General features: G+C 31.6%; 1 protein-coding gene across 15 annotated transcripts in view; it reads right to left on the reverse strand.

Moving 5' to 3' along the window:
• The window catches only part of kcc (solute carrier family 12 member kcc), a 221,266-nt gene that overhangs the window by 26,304 nt on the left and 173,267 nt on the right, over nt 1-21,695 (reverse strand). For all 15 annotated transcript variants that reach the window (XM_080164712.1, XM_080164708.1, XM_080164711.1 and 12 more), the window contains 4 exons: nt 19,064-19,165; nt 12,379-12,498; nt 8,529-8,597; nt 5,307-5,476 (listed from right to left, as the gene is read on the reverse strand). In XM_080164712.1, the coding sequence (XP_080020838.1) occupies nt 5,307-5,476; nt 8,529-8,597; nt 12,379-12,498; nt 19,064-19,165 (461 nt within the window). The remainder of the gene's footprint in view (nt 1-5,306; nt 5,477-8,528; nt 8,598-12,378; nt 12,499-19,063; nt 19,166-21,695) is intronic.

Genomic DNA, 21,695 nt, shown 5'->3' on the forward strand with positions numbered 1-21,695 from the left:
TATAAGACACATATAGCAACTCTGAAATATTAATTCTAACTTTCTGACAAACTATACACACACACACTCACACACACACAAACACAGTGAGAACTCACACACACACAAACACAGTGAGACTCTATTATTGTAAAAGACATGGAGGATTTAATCCAGAATTTATGCGGTGAATATCAATCCAATCAAAAATATATCAAATATATATATATATTTGTAATTTTTAAGAAGGGAAGAGACATTAAAGTTACCCAAAGTTATTATTCTTTTATTCGTTGGCTCAAAAGTGTAGGGACTTGGTTCAAATTAGCAGTATCCAAACTTTTCAATCAGCAGTTTTGATTTACTAAAGAGGTAGTTTTGTTTATCATCAATTGGATGCACATTATGCAATTAACTAAAAACGAATGCACAAATTGCAGTCCATTTTTTAAAGAGAATTGTATAGAAGTTTTGCCGCTTTCAAAATGAGAAACATACCAAGTTTGAGGAATGTATCTTTGTTTGTGTATTTGAGAAATAAGGAAAGGCAATGCATCTCTCATACCTATTTACTTATTTTTTATCTTTAATTATAAAAATTTTCAAAAAAGTTCAAATATATTTTGCTAACACCCCTTCCCCTTACCCCTCCTATTTAGCCCCTGACAAGAGCTATTGCCTTACAGGGCTTGCCTAAACTTTATTTATCCTAACCCAAAACCAAGCATCCACTTGTAAATAAAGCAATTTTGTTCCATTTTTATTATTGACAAAATAACTAAAAAAAACCACACACGTCATTTAACTCTTTATTCCCGATTTAGCCAGGGAGGAAGGGGACATTGGGCTGTTGAATACACTAGTCCCCAAAGTCTTATAAAAACGTTTTCTTGTTCATTGGCTTAACAACCTAGGGGACTTTTATTGAATTATTATTAGTTAGTTTGTTCATTTAGTAAACGTTTCAACTACCAATTTTAATCTAAATAAGGGTTAATTTTGTGTATCATCATTGGGGATATACATCAATATATTGCCCCTTGTCTTATCCCTTTATATCCCTGGATTTAGCACTATGTATGGATGCATATAAAGCGTGCACAGAATAATAATAAGCAATTACAGAGCTGCATCAAGTCAAAACACAGTTCTAACCACTCCAATCCAAATGGTGTTCCTCTGTTGGCGCCAAATATTTCGCGCATTTTTTACAGCCACAAAAAAATTTGTAGTAAAATTAAAATTTCGCCCGGGAAATAAGAGGCAAGAAAAGCATAGGATTTTAAAAAAAAATTTCATGATATAAAAGTTAACTTTGAAAGTAAAGCAATAATAACTGAAGAATATTTAAATTACATTTAACAAAAGAAGAATATTAATACGCCAACTAATAGTGCTTCATGACGGTCCTTAACCAGCGGTCATAAGGGATACGGCAATGGACAATACATACCTCCTAATTATCATAAACAAAATTATCTCATCTGTAGATTTAAATTATTGGTGTGGCCATTTTTTTTTTTAAACGAACAAATCAAGATTTTATCTAAATCTATAAAGTTTTGAAGCCAACGAATGAGGAAACGTGTTGATATAAAAGCATAATGTACTATTTTAAAAAAACTAATACAAATAAACAATTGTAACATATTTATGGCCTAATTAAACCATTTAATTCCGTTTAAACCTAAGTGAGAGTTAAAACCACATTGATGCATAAGAAAAGAAAGATAGATATATTTATGGGTATGAAATAATGTAGTGGGGCCCAGGGATGTAAAGGGATAGGACAATGGCCGATAAATTGATGGACATCCCCAGTGTCGATACACAAATTACCCCTTCAGTAGATTACAAGTAGTGGTTGAAACGTTTGGACACTCAACTTAAACACTCACTTCAACACCAACAAATCAAAATCTAATTAAAGTCCCCAAAGATGTTAAGCCAACGAATATGAAAACGTTATTGTACAACTATGGGGACTAGTGTAATAAACAGCCCAATGTCCCCTCCCTGACTGAGTGGGACCACTGTATGTTGATTTATTACATCTCCTAATACTATTATCATATTTATGCACAAGGAATGTAAAAACTTCATTGATATTTATCTTTCCCAGCTCAAACATTTATATAAGGTTTTATTTTTACTCCATAACTATTCTTTTATATAAAGTAGTCATTTTTTTGTCTGAATATTTGGATTTAAATAACCACTGAACCGATTCTAGGTAAGCTTTACAGCTTCACGTCCTCTGATAGTTTTAGGCTATTCTATTTTCAGTTTTAAGACTTGGGATGGTGTTGGGCCATTTTTCTAGCCCCTTTCTGCCCTGTTGAGTACAGAGCGCCTAGATGCTAGGTGCGTAGACACTACTTCCTAATATATAAAGTAGTCAGTTTTTTGTCTATAGCTTGAGATTTTGATGATTTTATGGAAACTTTACCAGGATTGTTTTAAGCTATTTACTTATTAAATTTACGTCATGGGATGGTTTTAGGCAGTTTTTCTTTCTTTCTCTACCCTTTTGAATACAGAGCACCTATATGTTAGGGGCGTATCCGCTAGTTGAAAATATATATTTCATTAATCTATATAATTGTTAAATATATTAAAATTTTTCTAAAAAGCTGTGTCATGGCTTGACGCAATGAAGTTTAATAACATTTAAAATTAAAGCGAAAGTCATGGTGTATGGAATATTCATTAGAAGACTCCAGCATTGGTTCATCTTCAAGTAAAGAAACCTGACCACATGATAAAAAAATGACACCCTTATCTTCTTCTTTTCTTTTTTCTTAGACATGCTGCTTTGTTTGATAAAATATTGGCATACTATGAAATGTTTGTATACTATGCGTTACTTGGGGGAATATTGGCATACTATGCTTTACTTGATAAAATATTGGCACACTATACTTTACTTGTTGTGTTTGGCACACTCTGCTTGACTTGATCCCACCCTCTAAATATAAAGTCCAAAGTTACGTATCATGCCTCCAGTAAAGCACATTTAAAATTTAAGCAAAGAATGGTAACTTTTCAGAAGGCATTATATAAAAGTCAGGTTTTTGTATTCGGACATGACCTGTAGTCCTCTCATATTCGTACTTGTTCATATAAATGGAACTTAAACCCAGAAAAAGAATTTTATGAATACCTTTTAAAATATTATCTTTCTCAAAACCAGAATAATCAAATTGATAAATTCATTCAGCAACAAATATTAAAATATTTTACTCTAGCATTAGATGTGAAATGCATGGATGTATTTAACAAACCTTAATTTTTTCTATTTAAGTTTGAAATATGCAACAATTTTATTGGTCAAATATTATCCAATGACAACAAGGCATTTTAACATACAACCTGATCCCTTTAACCAATAGAAATTCTTTAAATCAAAGAAAGGGACAATAATTCTATGAACATTTTATCCCAATATATTAAATCTATTTACAGGAGAGTGGAAAACTTGTATCAAATTATGCAAAATCTTTTCATCGCTTTAACCTTGAGGAAAAGTTGACAATTTTGATAGAAAATTTTACACCAGGGCCGAGCCAACACTATATACATACATCCATACATCAAAAAGGACTTAAAATTGGAAAATTTTGCGCAAAATATATGCAGAGTAATTGTGAATTTGTAGCAAAGCTAAATACCCAATAAGGACAAACATTTTTTACTTATAATTAAACCTATTCTTTTTTTATTTTTAATATTTTCTATTATTTTTTAACAATTGCACTGAGAATACATATTTGTATGAAATGGATGTAGAATAAGATATTATGACAGTAGAAAAATTGTCGCCAATTTAAGTTCTGAATTACCCTGTTATTTATTGATCAGTTAGATCATCCAGTAGGATGGGGTAAAGGGAATGAAAAAGGAAATCGTTACGTTAGCCTGCTGCGTGTTTCACTTTATTAGAAAACATGAAAATCTTGTGTAAGATCCAAGTAATAACATATCCAAATCCATTTGTATGAAAGAATATATGCCATAGAATACATCAGAAATTAATTTGATAATCTCTATGTGGATAGATGCAAGGATAAGACAATGGACGATAAATTGATTTACATCCATAATCATGAACACAAAAATAATCACTTCTGTAGATTTCAATTAGTGGTTGAAACCTTTGGACACTCAACTTAATGAACAAACCTATTAAAATCAATTAAAGTCCCCAAAGTTGTAAAGCCAATGAATAGATAAAGGTTATTATAAAACTTTGGGGACTAGTATTGTAATAAACAGCCCAATGTCCCCATCCTCCCTGGTACAGATGGTATCAAATATATAATATGATTAATTTTCTGCAAAGGGATGTTGCAATTCAAGTTAAACTGTTTTGCCTCAACAATTTGGGCTAGTCTTTAGATATAATTACCTTTGTTTATTGTGAAATAGAATGCATAAGTGAAAAAGGCATTTTTTCTTAAACCACCACACTAAAAAGTTAAAAATGGATGTAGAATATACGTGTAACTTATGACATAGGAAAAATGGTCGTGCTAGCGTGCTAACATGGAACATGTTTATTGATCAGTTCGTTCATCCAGTACTAGGGGAGGGCATGGAGAAAAGGGGATGGGAAAAATGAATCGTTATGTTAGCCCGCTGCAAGTTTCTCATTATTAGAGAACATGAAAAGAACATGTTGTAAGATCCAATTAATATATCCTTTCTATAAAGGCATTGAACAACTGCAATTAGAATTTTAATTTTTTTAGCAATACACAATTTTCATTGCAGATTAAACTAAAAAAAAGTGCTAGGCCATTGCAATGAAATGTCAATAGAAAATTTATCCATAATCTTATGCATGATATTCTAAAACTATTGAGTGTAAAATAAGATTAGTGCATAAAAGCATGAATTATGAATATATTGGTAAAATATTATTAGCAATATCATAATTATTCATTTAATTATATTAAGTAAGGAGAGGTGGAAGGCGGAAAAGATGGTCTTATATAAGCCAAAAGGTGCAAATTTTCTTACATAAAGGTACTAAGGGTGTGATTTATAAAAAATAATCCGGGAGGGAAGGGACAATGGACACGATATCTCATTAGTTGGCCTAAAAACTTGGGTACTTCTTTATATTTTGAGTGGTTGTTTAGAACTATCAGTCCACACTTTTTAATCAATGATTATAATTCATAGGGTAATTTTGTTTATCATAGTTTGGGATGTATATAATTCATCATCTATTGTCTTTTCCCTTAAAATCCCCGATGTAAATCAATCATACGTAAGGAATGCCTGATTATAGAATAGCTGCGCTTCTAAAAATAAAAACTTACCAAACTCTCCCTTGACAACATTGCAGCCGATAGTGAGACCCTTGCCAGCCTTGAGTTGAGAGGCCAGGGTGAACAGGCGCTTGTGCTTCACGTTCAACTTGTCGTCCAGCTTGGCCAGGATCAGGATCTGGGGCCGCCAGTTCTTGGTGTGCGGGGGGCCATCTTCCAATCTAGATTAAATAATTGAAATTTAATCTTGTCTAATGTTTTAAAATATAGGGATCAATGAATTAAAAATTTAATTTAGGCACATTCCTTCTCTGGAATAGTGAAGAGAAAAACACCCCAAAAACACTAAAACTCCCCCGCTCCCTCTTATTTGTTCTATTCTCTAGTATTGGAAATAATTAATAATAATTCCTCGTCCATTACCATATCCCTGTATCTTTTAACACAGTATTGGACATGACTTGCTGAAAACTACAAAAATTTTCACAGAAAGGGGTTATATACCAGTGACATAAAAATATTTTGCCTCTGACTTGTTTGCCTGTTTAAAATCTTTTTTTAAGTTTGTCTTCATGTAATTGAATGTAAATCTGTTTTTAAACTTATGGAAAATATGAAGGCTTATTGAGTAAATAATAATCCAAAATAAATAAGTTTTTGTGAATTTCTATGTGTGTCCCGGTGATTTGATTAGTAAGAATGGCCACAAAATCTATAAAATGTGTCACAAGAAGACAAAATGTCCTCGTAATTCAGAGAAAGTGACATTTTTTCCAAGAAAAATTATTTGTCCCCTATATTTTCCTACATTTAAATATCAAGTAAAAAACAAAGGGGGAAGGCGAGTGTGACATTTTTTGAAACCAAAAGTCAAAGGAACTCAACTAAAAAAAGAGTTTCAGCATTAAAATTTGGCATGATTTTGGCGGTTTTCGGCAAGAGTGGCGGATTCGCCGTCGTTTCTTTACAGTACACATTAAAGCAACTACCATGCCAAATTTCAGTGCTGTAACTCTTTATTTAAGTCGAGTTTTCATTTACTTTTAGAGTTGGTTTCAATAAGTGTCACACCCGCCCCCTTAATTTTTTCTTAATCATGGCTAATAATGAGTGCCAGAAAAGTTGAAGAAAAAATTGTTTTTCTTCATAATATTTATCTCTTCATGATTTGACATCTTTAACTTTTGTCTAAAACTTTTCTTGTGTAACTAACACAATTTAGATATCTGACCACCATTGAGGGAGGGGACATTGGACTGGAAATTACATTTGTGTCCAAAGTTCTATAGCCCTTCTATTATATTATTCTGTGCTCAAAAACTTTAAGCATTTTATGGAAATTTGAATTTAATTGGTAACAAACTAGTCCAAACTTTTCAACCAAGGGGTAATTTTGTTCATCATCATTGCATTGGTGATGTATTTGAATGAATCGCCCATTGTCTTATCCCTAAGAACCCTGCTTAATAGCCTACAAAACTAGAACAATTGTACTCATTTCAAACAGAGCTTTTCAAAAGTTTTAGTATGTTAGTCAATGCATTTTATTTAATCTCATGACTAGACTTTATTATTTATCCCAGCATTAACAGACCCATTTAATTGTACGATCTTTGTTCAGAGATGTTTAATTCTGCATTTAATTTTTTTTATAAATTGTCTTCAACAAATAAGTTCTTTCTTTATACCATTGAATATGATAAGATTTGGGCTGATATTCGAACCTATCACCTTCTCATAGTTCCACAATCCACATTTTAGAATAATCAATAAAAATATAAAAAATCCAATATCTTAAAATTTGTTAAAAATTCAAAATTTAATTATTTTCTTTAGCGATAGTTTTGAGATGAAAATAAATTACCATAAAATTTAATTAAAAATTCTATAAATAGTATATTTGTTTTTCAAAACTTTTAATTTTCATCAAAAAAAAGTATGAATACAGAAATTATGAAAGGAGCTTGTGTATACTTTTATAATCTTTTTTTAAAACGAAGCTTTTCTATAATTGGGGTCGGCCCGTGCGTCCGCCCTTTTCGTTAATTTAGACTTGTTTAAATTGACCTATCGATTTTAACCTTAGCATGATGATTCAGTAAGTACGATTTATTGAAGCGTAGTAACTTTATAAAATATTTAAAGAAAGTCCGTACGTCGATTTAAAACATGCTGATTTTTAACTTTTTAACAACATTTTTTTCTGATATAATTATCCTATTTATCTGTTTTTTTTTGTAATAATGATTCCTAGTACAACTAGGTACAATGTGATAATCTGTATAATCAAGTCCTAAAAAATGTAACAAATTCACCTACAAAAATATTTATTTTCTACATTTATTTTACTGCTTTTTAGTGTCAATGTTCATGTGTCCTACCGTTCAGAGCTTTTTTTTATTGATGTTGTCATCCTTGTTTAATATTTTTTAATTAGTTCATTTATTTTGAGATAAAATATTTTACAATAATACGTTAATTAAGATATTAAAAACTTTTATAAAACTGGAATTTTTCCATAAAAAAAAATACAACCCAAGCATTTTTTGAAAATCCTTATAATTCTTAGATAAGAACTAGGTATAGTACAAACAAAAGCAGTCGTTTTAAATTGTTTTAATTATAGGTATACATCATAAAAAAAGAATAAAAATACTAAAATTGACCTCAGATAAAGAATAAATTCTAATCGAATGTATTAACGAGTGGTAACAGGTATTTTTAACAAGAAATTCAACAAAACTTACTATAGCTGGATTAAGGTATGTTGATTTTCCCTTAAAGTTCTAGTTGAGCTCTGAAACCCCCCCTCTTATTTTTGTAAAAAATTGAAATAAGAGGGGAGGGGTAGTTTTTACTTGGTTTGTTTATTATTTTAAGGCAGTTTAGCTTAGATTAAATTGGGTACTGGGTAACCCCGCAGGGTGAGGGGAACCCCACTCCAGTCTTAAATTTTAGTTTAATATCTGGTGTTAAAGGCAAGGGGCCGGCGAAGCAGTCTTTTTAAAATCATTTAATTAAAATCGTTTTTTCTTCGACATTTTAGATGATTTAAAAAAGTGTTATGTAGTTGAAGACATTTTGGCAGATTTTTTTTGTTATTACTAGTGGATTTTTGTATCCATAATTAAGTTTTGTAAAAAGTCCAAATCTCATGAAAGGCCCTGTACATTCACAAGAACACTGTAAGTCATAATGGATTCATTTAATATCTGGACAATTAGTGTAAAATTAGCTACCTGTCCCTTCTAAGAAGGTCTTATCATTTATTACCTTAGCAATGAGAATCTAGCAGCAGAGAGGGCCAGACCACGGATACCATCTCCCCACTCCTTCTCAGCTCTAGAAATAAAAAAAGATATAATTGTAATTTAGGATTTGACGTTTTTTATCCTACAATATAAAGTAATAAGTTTTATTTAGTCTGTCAGTTAAGATAATGCTAACCACCGAACCCATTGAATGCTCATAGAATCCTTATACAAGTCACGGTCATGCAGTTCTTAAGAAGATGCTAGGGACGCAAGCGTAGAATTAACAAATATAATAATAACATTGAAATAATAATTTTATTTCTGTTTAGCACTTGCATTTACTTCAATTAGTGAACAATCTTCATCTTTTCTATAAGAAAAGCATTATGGATTACGAACTTTTGAAGGTGCGTACATTTTTTTTATATTTTGTTGCTTAAAATATTTCTTGATCTTAGAAATATTATCGTTTTCCAATAATATCCTTTCTTCTTGTTTTAAATCAAAAGCACTAGCAGTTATTTTTAGTATTTTCTTAGTCTACTTGAAAACTATTCATTTTATAGAAAGGATGAAAACAACCGAAATGGAAACACAAAAAATCATGAATTGACGGAAAAAGTAAATTAAAAATCACATGCTTAGTGGTCAATCATAGATCAAGAACATATTTGATTAAGAATAATGACGAAACCTAATTCTTCCATATGTTTAAATATTTGTATTTTTGAAGCATGACTGATAGACCAGCGGACCAAGTAAATTATATTCTTGATGCTCATTAGTATAGGATTCTTCACCTGAAGTCAGAAGTCTATCTTAAATATCAGCCGAGAAATCATATTTTCTCAAAAGCGATACGGACTGACTGACAGACAATTTCTTTAATCTAACAGTAATATTATGTTTAATAAAATTATAATAGTTATTTCTCGTATCGTATTATAAACGGCTTTCCGCGGATATAGAATGTACAATTATAAGATTAAAACTAGTTTTTTTAGCCCCGAGGTGCCGGAGGCACCGGCTAAAAAAACTGGTTTTAATCTTATGATTGTACATTTCTATATTCGTAGAAAACTGGATATAATACGATGCTAGACATAGTTTTTTCGTATTCATGAGAACCGGTTACTATCCACCGGATTCAAATGAATACGAGAAATAAGATTAAGAATTGTTTATGATTATTCCCAGTTATAAATATCTTAATGTTGGTATTAATGTACTATAGTTTATTATGTATTTGCTTACAATGACATAAATAAACATGAACACATCATACATGCAGGATAAAGGGAGGGGTAATGCCTTCGTCCATAAACTGTTTTTTCACATTCATAAATTAAATGAGTGTTTGTATGCAATATGTATGAACCACAGGATCTCGCTAACAGTTGAAATGAGCTGGATTTTTAAATCATTTTAGTGGTGAGCCAGATCGGGGTGGCTCACCTCGATCTGGCTCACCACTAAATGATTTAAAGATCCAGCTCTGATATGATACTCCATTACAATATAGCTTCTTATAGATCATGGGAATGTATATAAATATTTTGGGGGAGGGTACCACCCGCCTCCCAAGAAAAACCACCCCTCCTCCAAGAAAAGGCCTGTAGTAGCTAGTTTAGAAAAAAATTATAATTATCAAAACAGTTAAAGGGTACTCGATACCTAAATAACATATCCCTTAGTTTCTGTGTATAGAATATCATACAAACAAACAGTAAGACAATTCACTTATTTATGATGTAATATTATAGGAAATATGATAAGTAAATACAATAAAAAAAGAATAATAATTAGAATTTAAGAACCTTAAGCAGTAAATCATAACTTATTAGATTTTAATACAAGTTATTTGATTTGAGCAAAATTTGAATAAATGTAAAAAAATTCTAGTTATTTCTCTCATCATATTATAGACAGCTTTCCGCAGATATTAAAATAAAAAATTATAAGATTAAAATATTGATTTTATGATTTTTATTTTACTGTTTGTTAAAATTGTCTGTACTACGATGCTATACAGATTTTTTAAAGTATGGCTGAGAACTGGTTCTAACTTAGTGAGTATTCATCGGTTTCGAAGTCATACTGGAATGACTGTAAGCAACTTAATAAAAAATAACAAAAATAGCACCTTGACATTAGCAAAGCATATGAATTAGAACTATTAGTTTCCATAAACAATTTGATAAAAGAAATGCTATTTTATGGGGAGATTTTTCATAGCATTAAATAACATATTTCTATAGCCGTTACACATTATATTATTGAGTAAAGATTATTTTGGCAATCAAAGATATCACATGCAGGGAATTATTTATACATTTAGTAGGCATATAATATAACAAATAATAGTTTTTAAAAGCGAAGCTTTTCTATAATTAGGCTCGGTCCGTCCGTCCGTACATCCATAACGGATAGCTTTTTTCGTTAATTTAGGCATGTTAGAATTGTCCTATCGATTTCAAACTTTGTATGGTGATTCCTGCAGTAATTAGGTACGATTTAGAAAGCGTAGCAACTCTATAATCATTACCAAAATTTCCGTACGTCCATTTTAAACATGTTGATTTTTTAACATTTTTAACATCAAATTTTTATATGATCTAATTATCCGATTGATCTGATTTTTTGTATGCTGATTCCTGGGACAACAAAGTACATTATCATAAACGAAGCAACTCCATAATTAAGTCCTAAAAATGTAAGTATGTCCATAAACAGTATTCTATATCAAGCAATAAATTTACTTACAATTTTGCCTCGACTCACATACAAATTTATATTCTGATTATTTAGTTCTGACACTATACAAGTATTAATGTCCGTTTGTCCTACCGTTTCAGCGCTTTGCTTTTATGGATGTTGTCATCCTTGTTGTAAGAAGGAACAATGTGTGTCTGTCTATCTGTGTGTGCCTAAGTATCTCGCAAGTCTCCAAACCGATATGGTTCTCCTTTAGTGTAGCTTCTGGGAAGGTTTATAGCTAATTTGGGGGCCGGTACAACTATTCTCCCAAGAATAATCACAAAAAACTAATTTTCAAATTTCCCCTAGGCGGCGCCACTGTATACTTTCATTTAAAGTTGTTTATGTGTTAAAATCTAACAATTTACAAAAGTAACTTTCAAACCTAGCTTATGTAAAAAAATATATATTTGAGGTTTTGTAAAAACATAATGAATATTCAAGGTTATTGTATACTTAAGTTGTCATATATACTATTTACACATTAAATAAATAATAAAATAATAGTTATTTCTCGCATCGTATTATAAACAGCTTTCCGCGGATATAGAATGTACAATTATAAGATTAAAACCAGTTTTTGTAGCCCCGAGGTGCCGAAGGCACTGGCTAAAAAAACTGGTTTTAATCTTATGATTGTATATTTTTATATTCGTAGAAAGCTGGATATAATACGATGCTAGACATAGTTTTTTCGTATGGATAAGAACCAGTTCCTATCCACGGATTCGAATGAATACGAGAATAAATAATTCTTATTTTTTTATATAATATTTATTATTCGCATCGTATTCTAGACAGCTTTCCGTGGATATTACAGTGAAAAATTAAAGATTACAAACTGTTTTGTTAGCCACAAGTGGCCTAAGGTTAAAAAACTGGTATTGATTTTATGATTTTTTAAAAATATCCGTTGAAATTCACCGGATATTTGTTGGTTTCGAAGCCGTACTGAAAATAAGTTTAAGGTAAGTTAGGTTTTCTTGTGTTTCTGTAGTTCCCAAAGAATGTAAAAAAAAACTGCTCTGCGAAAATCTGAACAAGTAAATATGACGGACAGACGTACGGACATACCAAGCTTATATAGATGGGCCACGCTACTACTAACTTACCCTCTGTACTCAATGTACTTGTAGACGATGCCAGCGATGAACATGGCCAAGAGGGCGAAGTACCAGCTGGACATGAACATGACAGCGACGCACAGCACTACACCGAGCAGAGAAAGGGACCTGAATAAAAAAGAATTTATTGGGAGTTCATCCTATTCTATAAAGTAGTAATGTTTTTATGTTTGTCCATAAAGATCACGCTAAAAACCACAGAACGATCAGGTTCTCCATTTTAGGTGCTTCGATGGGATGGTTTTAAGCTAAATATCTTATTTCGAAACGAAAGTCACATAATGAATTCAGGCTATTTTGAGCCACTGGTACTAAAATATAGAGAGAAAGACGGCCCCTTTTTGTAGATCAATCTATAATAAAATGCATTTTGTTTGAAGAAAAAGACCTCTAAAACGGTTGTATAGAAAGCTTTACTTTTGAAAAAAACTTAATAAGGTGGGCTAATATATATACTAATTCCTTGGATCTAGGGGCGAAAATGCTATTTAAAAATGTGATGTCATATTTTTATTTGATTCTTAGAAACAATAATACCTCTTAGGTTTAAATTGGAATATGAATAATAAAATTCCAGAGTAAAAAACTAGGTATTACATTTTCTTCTCAAAAATTCACCAGACTTTCTTTTTCATACGTTACCTAATATTTTTCCCAGCATATACGTCATTATATTATAATTCTATTTCTATTTGATCTTTTTATTCTCTTTAATCTTTGCTTTTTCACATATATCTCTCTCTCTCAGCTCTTTTACTAGTGCAACCTTTTAAAAGTTTAAAATGGAAATATTTTTTTTCAATAAGGAGTTTATATTTATTAAAACTTTATATTTTTGGAATTTTTGGAAAACTTATTTGATTTTTATAAAGCCTAACCCCCCCCCCCCCCTATTAAAAATATTCTGCGTTTATTAAGTAATATTCACGGGAAAAGATACCCCCCCCCCCCCCTCCAATAGGAATTAAAAGTTGTTAGGAAAATTTCTGAATGAAAGGAAATGAGAAAAAGTTTTTGTAGAATCCCAAAAAATATTTGTAAGTTAGGTAAGATATAAAGTTTCAATTCTTTCACAAGAATAAATTATGATTAGATGAGAAAAAGCAATAAAATGTGGTTTAGAACTGACGGATAATTAATTCTATTCCAGTATGGCTTCGTAACCACTTAATATCAACTTGTTTAGAACCGATTCTTAGCCATACTGAAAATTTATGTCTAACATCGTAATATATCCAGTTTTCTACGAATACAAAATGTATAATCGTATTATTAAAACCCGTCTTTTAGCCCCAAGATGCCGAATTGTACATTTTAAATCCGCGGAAAGCTGTTTATAATACGATGCGAGAAATAACTATTCCAGTATGTAATCGTAACCAAGGGGGGGGGGGAAGTTTTGCCACTTTCGCGTAATCCGTGATTATTAGGCTAGGTATTGATGTGAGACTATAGGTTATTTGGGATAAAAGTTTACTTTTGGGTAGTACTTCACGTATATTTAATCATTTTTTGGATAGGTCTCCAGGTTCAGGTGCTGCAGGCTGGAAGGTGGTTTCTGGACAGGTAAAAAAAATTTAAAATTTTTGTTTGAAGAGTTAGAGATCAAATTATGTAAAAAATCAATTTTTTTTATTTGAAGAGTTAGAGGTCAACTTATAAAACAGAATATGCATCTTTTTTTTATATTATTGACATTTTTGAAGAAAAAATTTAAATCGGCCTCCAGGTTCAATTGCTGCAGGCCTCCAGGTCCACTCTGGACAGGTAAAAAAAAACAAGTTTTTTTATTTGAAGAGATAGAGGTCAACTTATAAAACAGAATATGCATCTTTTTTGATATTATTGACATTTTTGAAGAAAAAATTAAAATCGGCCTCCAGGTTCAATTGCTGCAGGCCTCCAGGTCCACTCTGGACAGGTAAAAAAAAACAAGTTTTATATTTGACGAGATAGAGGTCAACTTATAAAACAGAATATGCATCTTTTTTGATATTATTGACATTTTTGAAGAAAAAATTAAAATCGGCCTCCAGGTTCAATTGCTGCAGGCCTCCAGGTCCACTCTGGACAGGTAAAAAAAACAAGTTTTTATTTGAAGAGATAGAGGTCAACTTATAAAACAGAATATGCATCTTTTTTGATATTATTGACATTTTTGAAGAAAAAATTAAAATCGGCCTCCAGGTTCAGGTGCTGCAGGCCTCCAGGTCCACTCTGGACAGGTAACAAAACAAGTTTTTTATTTGAAGAGTTCGAGGTCAACTTATAAAACAGAATATGCATATTTTTTGATATTATTGACATATTTGAAGAAAAAATTAAAATCGGCCTCCAGGTTCAGGTGCTGCAGGCCTCCAGGTCCACTCTGGACAGGTAAAAAAAAACAAGTTTTTTATTTGAAGAGTTAGAGGTCAACTTATAAAACAGAATATGCATCTTTTTAATATTATTGACATATTTGAAGAAAAAATTAAAATCGACCTCCAGGTTCAGGTGCTGCAGGCCTCCAGGTCCACTCTGGACAGGTAAAAAATCAAATTTTTTATTTAAAGAGTTAGAGGTCAACTTATAAAACAGAATATGCATCTTTTTAATATTATTGACATATTTGAAGAAAAAATTTAAATCAACCTCCAGGTTCAGGTGCTGCAGGCCTCCAGGTCCACTCTGGACAGGTAAAAAATCAAATTTTTTATTTAAAGAGTTAGAGGTCAACTTATAAAACAGAATATGCATATTTTTTTATATTATGGACATATTTGAAGAAAAAATTAAAATCGGCCTCCAGGTTCAGGTGCTGCAGGCCTCCAGGTCAACTCAGGACGGGTAAAAAAATAAAAAAATTTATTTGAAGAGTTAGAGGTCAACTTATAAAACAGAATATGCATTTTTTTGTTATTATTGACATATTTGAAGAAAAAATTAAAATTGGCCTCCAGGTTCACGTGCTGCAGGCCTCCAGGTGCACTCTGGGCAGGTAAAAAATCAAATTTTTTATTTGAAGAGTTAGAGGTCAGTTTTTAAAACAACATTAGCATCTTTTTAGATGTAACATATTTGAAGAAAAAAAAAATTGGCGTCCAGGTTCAGGTGCTGCAGGCTTCCTATTTCAGGTTTATTTCCTATTTATTTGATTTCCCCCCTACTTTTATTCTATTCTATATTTATTTAAACCTGGTAGTTATCATATTCATTGAAACTTTTTGATGGATCCCAGTGACCGCTGTTCGCCATTGGCCAGGTAAATATCCAGGTAATTTTTGAATTTAGAAGAAAGGTATGTATTTAAAAAATGATTAAAATAAGATAATATAGTAAAATTAATCATTTAAGGCTTCAAAATGTGTGTCCAGACAGGCTCCAGGTCCTTAAATTTCACTATATAATTATATTTTAAGTTTTAAACTTATTCTATTTCGAAATCTTTCTTCTAAATTCCAAAATAACCATTTGAGATATTCACCTGGCCGGCAACAACCAGCGTTCACCAAAATCCAGGTAAAAGTGTCACTGTCCATATAAAAAAGTAAAAATGTATGATACCTACCTACCATGTTTTAAAACAGGAAAAAAAGCAAAAATACCTGAAAATGAAAGCCTGCAGCACCCAAACTTGAAGGTCGATTTTAATTTCATCTTCAAGTATATTTATTATATCCAAAACAATGCATATTTTGTTTTATAAGTTGACCTGTAACTTTCCAGATAAAAAGACTTAATTTATACCTGTCCAGGGTGGACCTGGAGTCCGATTTTAATTTTTTCTTCAAATATGTCAATAATATAAAAAAAAAGAAGCATATTCTGTTTTATAAATTGACCTCTAACTCTTCAAATAATTCTTTTTAATTTTTACCTTTCCAGAGTGGACCTAGAGGCCTACAGCACCTGAACCTTTAGGCCGATTTGAATTTTTTCTTCAAATATGTCAATAACATCAAAAAATATGCATATTCTGTTTTGTAAGTTGTCCTCTAACTCTTCAAATAAAAAATTTGATTTTTTACATGTCCAGAGCGGACCTAGAGGTCTGCAGCACCTGAACCTGGAGACCGATTAAATTTTTTTCTTCAAATATGTCAAAAACATCAAAAAAGATGCATATTCTTTTTTGTAAGTTGTCCTCTAACTCTTCAAATAAAAAATTTGATTTTTTACCTGTCTAGAGTGGACCTGGAGGCCTTGATTTTAATTTTTCTTCAAAAATGTCAATAATACAAAAAAAGATGCATATTCTGTTTTATAAGTTGACCTCTAACTCTTCAAATAAAAAAATTTAATTTTTTACCTGTCCAGAGTGGACCTGGAGGCCTGCAGCACCTAAACCTAGAGGCCGATTTTAATTTTTTCTTCAAATATGTCAATAATATCAAAAAATATGCATATTCTGTTTATAAGTTGACCTCTAACTCTTCAAATAATTACCTGTCCAGAGTGGACCTGGAGGCCTGCAGCACCTGAACCTGGAGGCCGATTTTAATTTTTTCTTCAAATATGTCAATAATATCAAAAAATATGCATATTCTGTTTTATAAGTTGACCTCTATCACTTCAAATAAAAAACTTGTTTTTTTTACCTGTCTAGAGTGGACCTGGAGGCCTGCAGCACTTGAACCTGGAGGCCGATTTTAATTTTTTCTTCAAAAATGTCAATAATATAAAAAAATATGCATATTCTGTTTTATAAGTTGACCTCTATCACTTCAAATAAAAAACTTGTTTTTTTTACCTGTCCAGAGTGGACCTGGAGGCCTGCAGCACTTGAACCTGGAGGCCGATTTTAATTTTTTCTTCAAAAATGTCAATAATATAAAAAAAGATGCATATTCTGTTTTATAAGTTGACCTCTAACTCTTCAAATAAAAAATTTGATTTTTTACCTGTCCAGAGTTGACCTGGAGGCCTGCAGCACCTGAACCTGGAGACCTATCCAAAAAATGATTAAATATACGTGAAGTACTACCCAAAAGTAAACTTTTATCCTTAATAACCTATAGTCTCACATCAATACCTAGCCTAATAATCACGGATTACGCGAAAGTGGCAAAACTTCCCCCCCCCTTAATATCCACTGGTTTAGTACCGGTTCTCAGCCATACTGAAAAATCATGTATAGCACTGACAATCTTCCATAAACACACGGGGATGACAAAACTGGTTTTATTATTTTTAATCTTAATATCCGCGGCAAGCTGTTAGTGTCTATAATACGATGAGATAAATAACCATTCAAACGAAAAAAGGTCATAATTCTTATCTTCAATTTAACAATGACATTATCTCAATTTCAAAGTTAACTAAAAACCGAAGAAATCCAATCTGTTTTTACTCCGAATTCCTTCTAACCCTAACCCAACCATATCCGTTGTATTTTTTGTCTGTATCAGTTTATGCTGTAGGGGTAGACAGTAGGGTTGGGCCAGATATCCGGTTTGGCCGGATATCCGGCCATTTTCAATATCCGGCCAGATACCGGATATTAAAACTATCCGGTTACAGAATATCTGGCTGATTTTGACGCCGGATATCCGGTAATTTGCCGGATATCGAACGTTGGGCAGATATCCGGCCAGTACCGGATATCTGGCATTATAAATCAGCCGGATATCCGGTATCCGGCCAAAAAAGTATCCGGCCCAACCCTAGTAGACAGACAAATGAGCGACGCTTAACTGATAACTTGGTAATGGTTCCATGTTTACCATTCTTGGTTTCTATGGGATCATAATTTATACACACAACACAAAAATTTTCGGATCTATTTAAGTTCAAGGTAAAATGTTCCTAGTAACGATTATCTAAAAAAATCTATAAACTTTTAAAGCTCTTATTTGCTAAACGGCTAAACGTACATGCAATGCCCGCACACCGTTTTAAGCGGCATAAGAAGGCCTTTAATTATTATTTTAAAGCCAAGATACAATGATGCACAGGGAAAGCTCCATTGAAGAGAAGTGTGAAAATAAGTCTTTTTTCACGCATTTATGTGCAATGCGAGATAACTGTGCATTATTGAGTAATGGCTATTCCAGATTATTTGTAGGCCTTATTATGTTGGTTATGTTAGCATAATATATACGTTCTACCGTATGACCATTAGCAGCCTTAAAAGTTCAGATTTTTGTAGATAATGGTTACCAGGAACATTTCACCGTGAACTGCACTAGATCCAAATTTTCCTTATTTATTTAGAAAAGGATAAAACTTTTTAATGTTTTGAAATGACAAGAATGGAACAAAAGTTAGGAAATTTCTTTAAAATATATTTCTCTTTTAATGACTTAACAAAAGTTTAACTTTTATTCTGGGATTCGAAAAGACTTTTTAACAAAGAAAATATAACAAAAAAATACTCATGTTTTAAATATCACCTTATATTTTTTATGAAAACAAATAACTATCATTTATAGAATAAAGTCAACTTTTGAATTTTCCAATATGAAAAATTCTTAATTAATTATACAAAGAGCTCCATTTATTCTGTTTACAAAGAGCTCAACTTAAACTGAATAAAATAAGTTCAAATATTAGTTTTTAAAACCAACTTTTGTTTGATACATATAATACAGCTTCATAATAAAACATAAACATATTGAATTTTTATTAAAATGTTTTAAGTTATTATTTGATGATTTAATCATGGTCAAATCATGCAAAGAGTACAACTTACCAGTGATAGTATTTGAAGCTAGGCCTCCAGCTGGGTGTCTTCAGGAGTGACAGCAGGCAGCAAGCAAGGTTCACAAAGCAGTAGCACATCAAGAAGAACATACTGAAATTAAAAATATGATTGTGTGATTTGAACTAACGCTGCAACTATATTATATAATGAATTATCTATTAAAAATAACCAACCCTATGATTGCAAATCATTGGGCTACGAGTTCTAAATGTACATGGGAAAGAGTTGATTCTGTTTATCAACTGACATTTTCCCTATCCTTACTGTACACCATAATATCCAAGGTCACAATTAGGATTCGAATCTAGTAACACATCACAATGATTTCGAAGGTGCTTTGACTTTTGTGTCAGAACCTAAATTGGGACATAGTGCATTTCATTACCCTAGATTTGGTAACTTTATTTCACTTTTCAATAAAATCTAAAATGCAGCGGATTTTGAGAAAATTAGATTTGAAAATTTCAAGTTAAATTTTCATCCCCTAGGAGTTATCGCATAATCATGACAAGAAAAGCAAATATTTTTTATTTAAAATTTTGAACAACTTTGCTTTTATAAAGTCTTTCATAAAACCTCTCTATATATGATTTATTTAAGGCTGAATTTCCGTGACCTTAGCAAAGCAACTAATAAAAATGGCCATTAATTAACTCCCTTCAGGAGTGGTTTCATGAAGAACTTTATAAAAGCAAAGTTGTTTAAAATTTTAATTAAATAATCTTTGCTTTTCTTGTCATGATTATGCGATAACTCCTAGGGGATAAAACTTAAACTTGAGATTTTCAAATCTAATTTTCTCAAAAACCGCTGCATTTTAGATTTTATTGAAAAGTGAAATGAAGTTACCTAACCTAGGGTAATGAAATGCACTATGTCCCAATTTAGGTTCTGACACAAAAGTCAAAAGTCAGAGCACCTTCGAAATCATTGTGACATTGGTAGCTACAAGGCTAGACGTTATAATTATTGCAGGTTACAATCTATCTTTATATTCAACTTGATTTTTCAAATAAATTTGGATCATAGAAAGAAAACGAGGTAGCGGATTTCGTCGTATTTTCACAGTAGCTTTTGATGGGTTATTTTAGGTTAGGTTAGGGTTAGAGTCCACCGTAGGGGCTAGAAATAGGAGAAAAGATACTGTGGAAATACGACGAAACCAGAAATAAGGTATAGCCAACAAGCGAATAAATCAAAAATAACATTTTTGGTGCAGATTAAAAAGGTCGACAATTCTACTATGTGATGCCCCCCAGCGACATCTGAAAATCACGCATTTATTTGAATTAACTTCGTTGTTGGTGTAAGCTGCGACGAAACCCGCTACATCATTTTCCTTCCATGATCCATATATTTCAATTTGATATATTAAAGTAGAATGTTGAATAGTGTGAGAGTGTAATATATGAATCTATTTATTCAGAAGCATATATCAAAATTATTATATATGATAATATATGCAAACATTTCAAATACAAATATTAAAAGTTTAAAACAAGACACCTACACATTTCATAATTTATAATATATTTTTAGATCAAATACTATTTTTATGAGGTAGGATCGCTTTTGGCCTTTTGATTAAATTCTGGTAAAACTTTCATTAAAAATAAATATAATTAATTAGCAGAAAATTCTTTAATTTCAATATAAATTGATTAATTTCACCCATTAATAACTCAAAGGTGGGTAAATTAATCTTCATGACAATTTCCCCCCTGTATCAAAGGCAAAATTTTTCAAGTAACATATGTAAAAGTGGGTTGTTTTTTATTTGAAAAAGCTGATTGAAGTTGTACTTAAGGGAGCATTTAAAAATGTCTTGGGGTGGTTTTAGGCTAAATTCCTAACCTCCCTCGACTTTCCCCGAGAGGCTAGCGGCGAAGCAACTGTAACTGATAAGAGGAGAAGTTGTATGATTAGTGATTACAAAAATTCTTGAGATGGTATTTTACATCTAAAAAAACCTGTTTTTTTCTTCTTATCTTTTAAATTAGAAAATGCCAACTTTTACCTAACTTTATTATATCTATTAATAACAAGAACAGCATAAATATAAATCACAAACAAAATTATTTTATAATTGCGGCAAGAAATATTTTTTCAGTTGGTATATCCTTCCATCCAAATACAAATCTGTATAATCGTTTTCAATATATTTTTTTTATCTGGCCTCATTTTATCTCGTCTGTGAAAGTTGTTTGGAAAGTTTGGTGGTAGAAATACATTTTTTCCAAATGGACCGACCATATTGCCCCCTCCCACACGCCACTTTAGAATATAACCGCTAATTCAATCTTATGTGTCTCTTTCATTGAGTTAGGTTTGGTTAAGAAATGTGCAAGAGAGCCCCGCAGGGTTGATGTCAATTAAGGTTAGGGCCTCACAGGAACAGTTTTTTATTGGTGGTCTAGTGGTGATTTAAGAGAATCGTCAGTGAGTACTGCTAACAGTGTACTCGTTAGTCTGATAATTGAACAAATACTGGACAACACTTTTTTCAGACATATATTCATTCAATTACAAGGTCATTTATTTTCAGAAGCAAAAAATAAGATTTGGTTCAAATAAACACAAAAAATTATAGTGGATGTAAAACGTAAAAAACTACAATTGT

This window comes from Acartia tonsa, chromosome 6, assembly GCF_053477335.1.
Source record: "Acartia tonsa isolate MP-2025a chromosome 6, ASM5347733v1, whole genome shotgun sequence".
NCBI lineage: Eukaryota > Metazoa > Arthropoda > Copepoda > Calanoida > Acartiidae > Acartia > Acartia tonsa.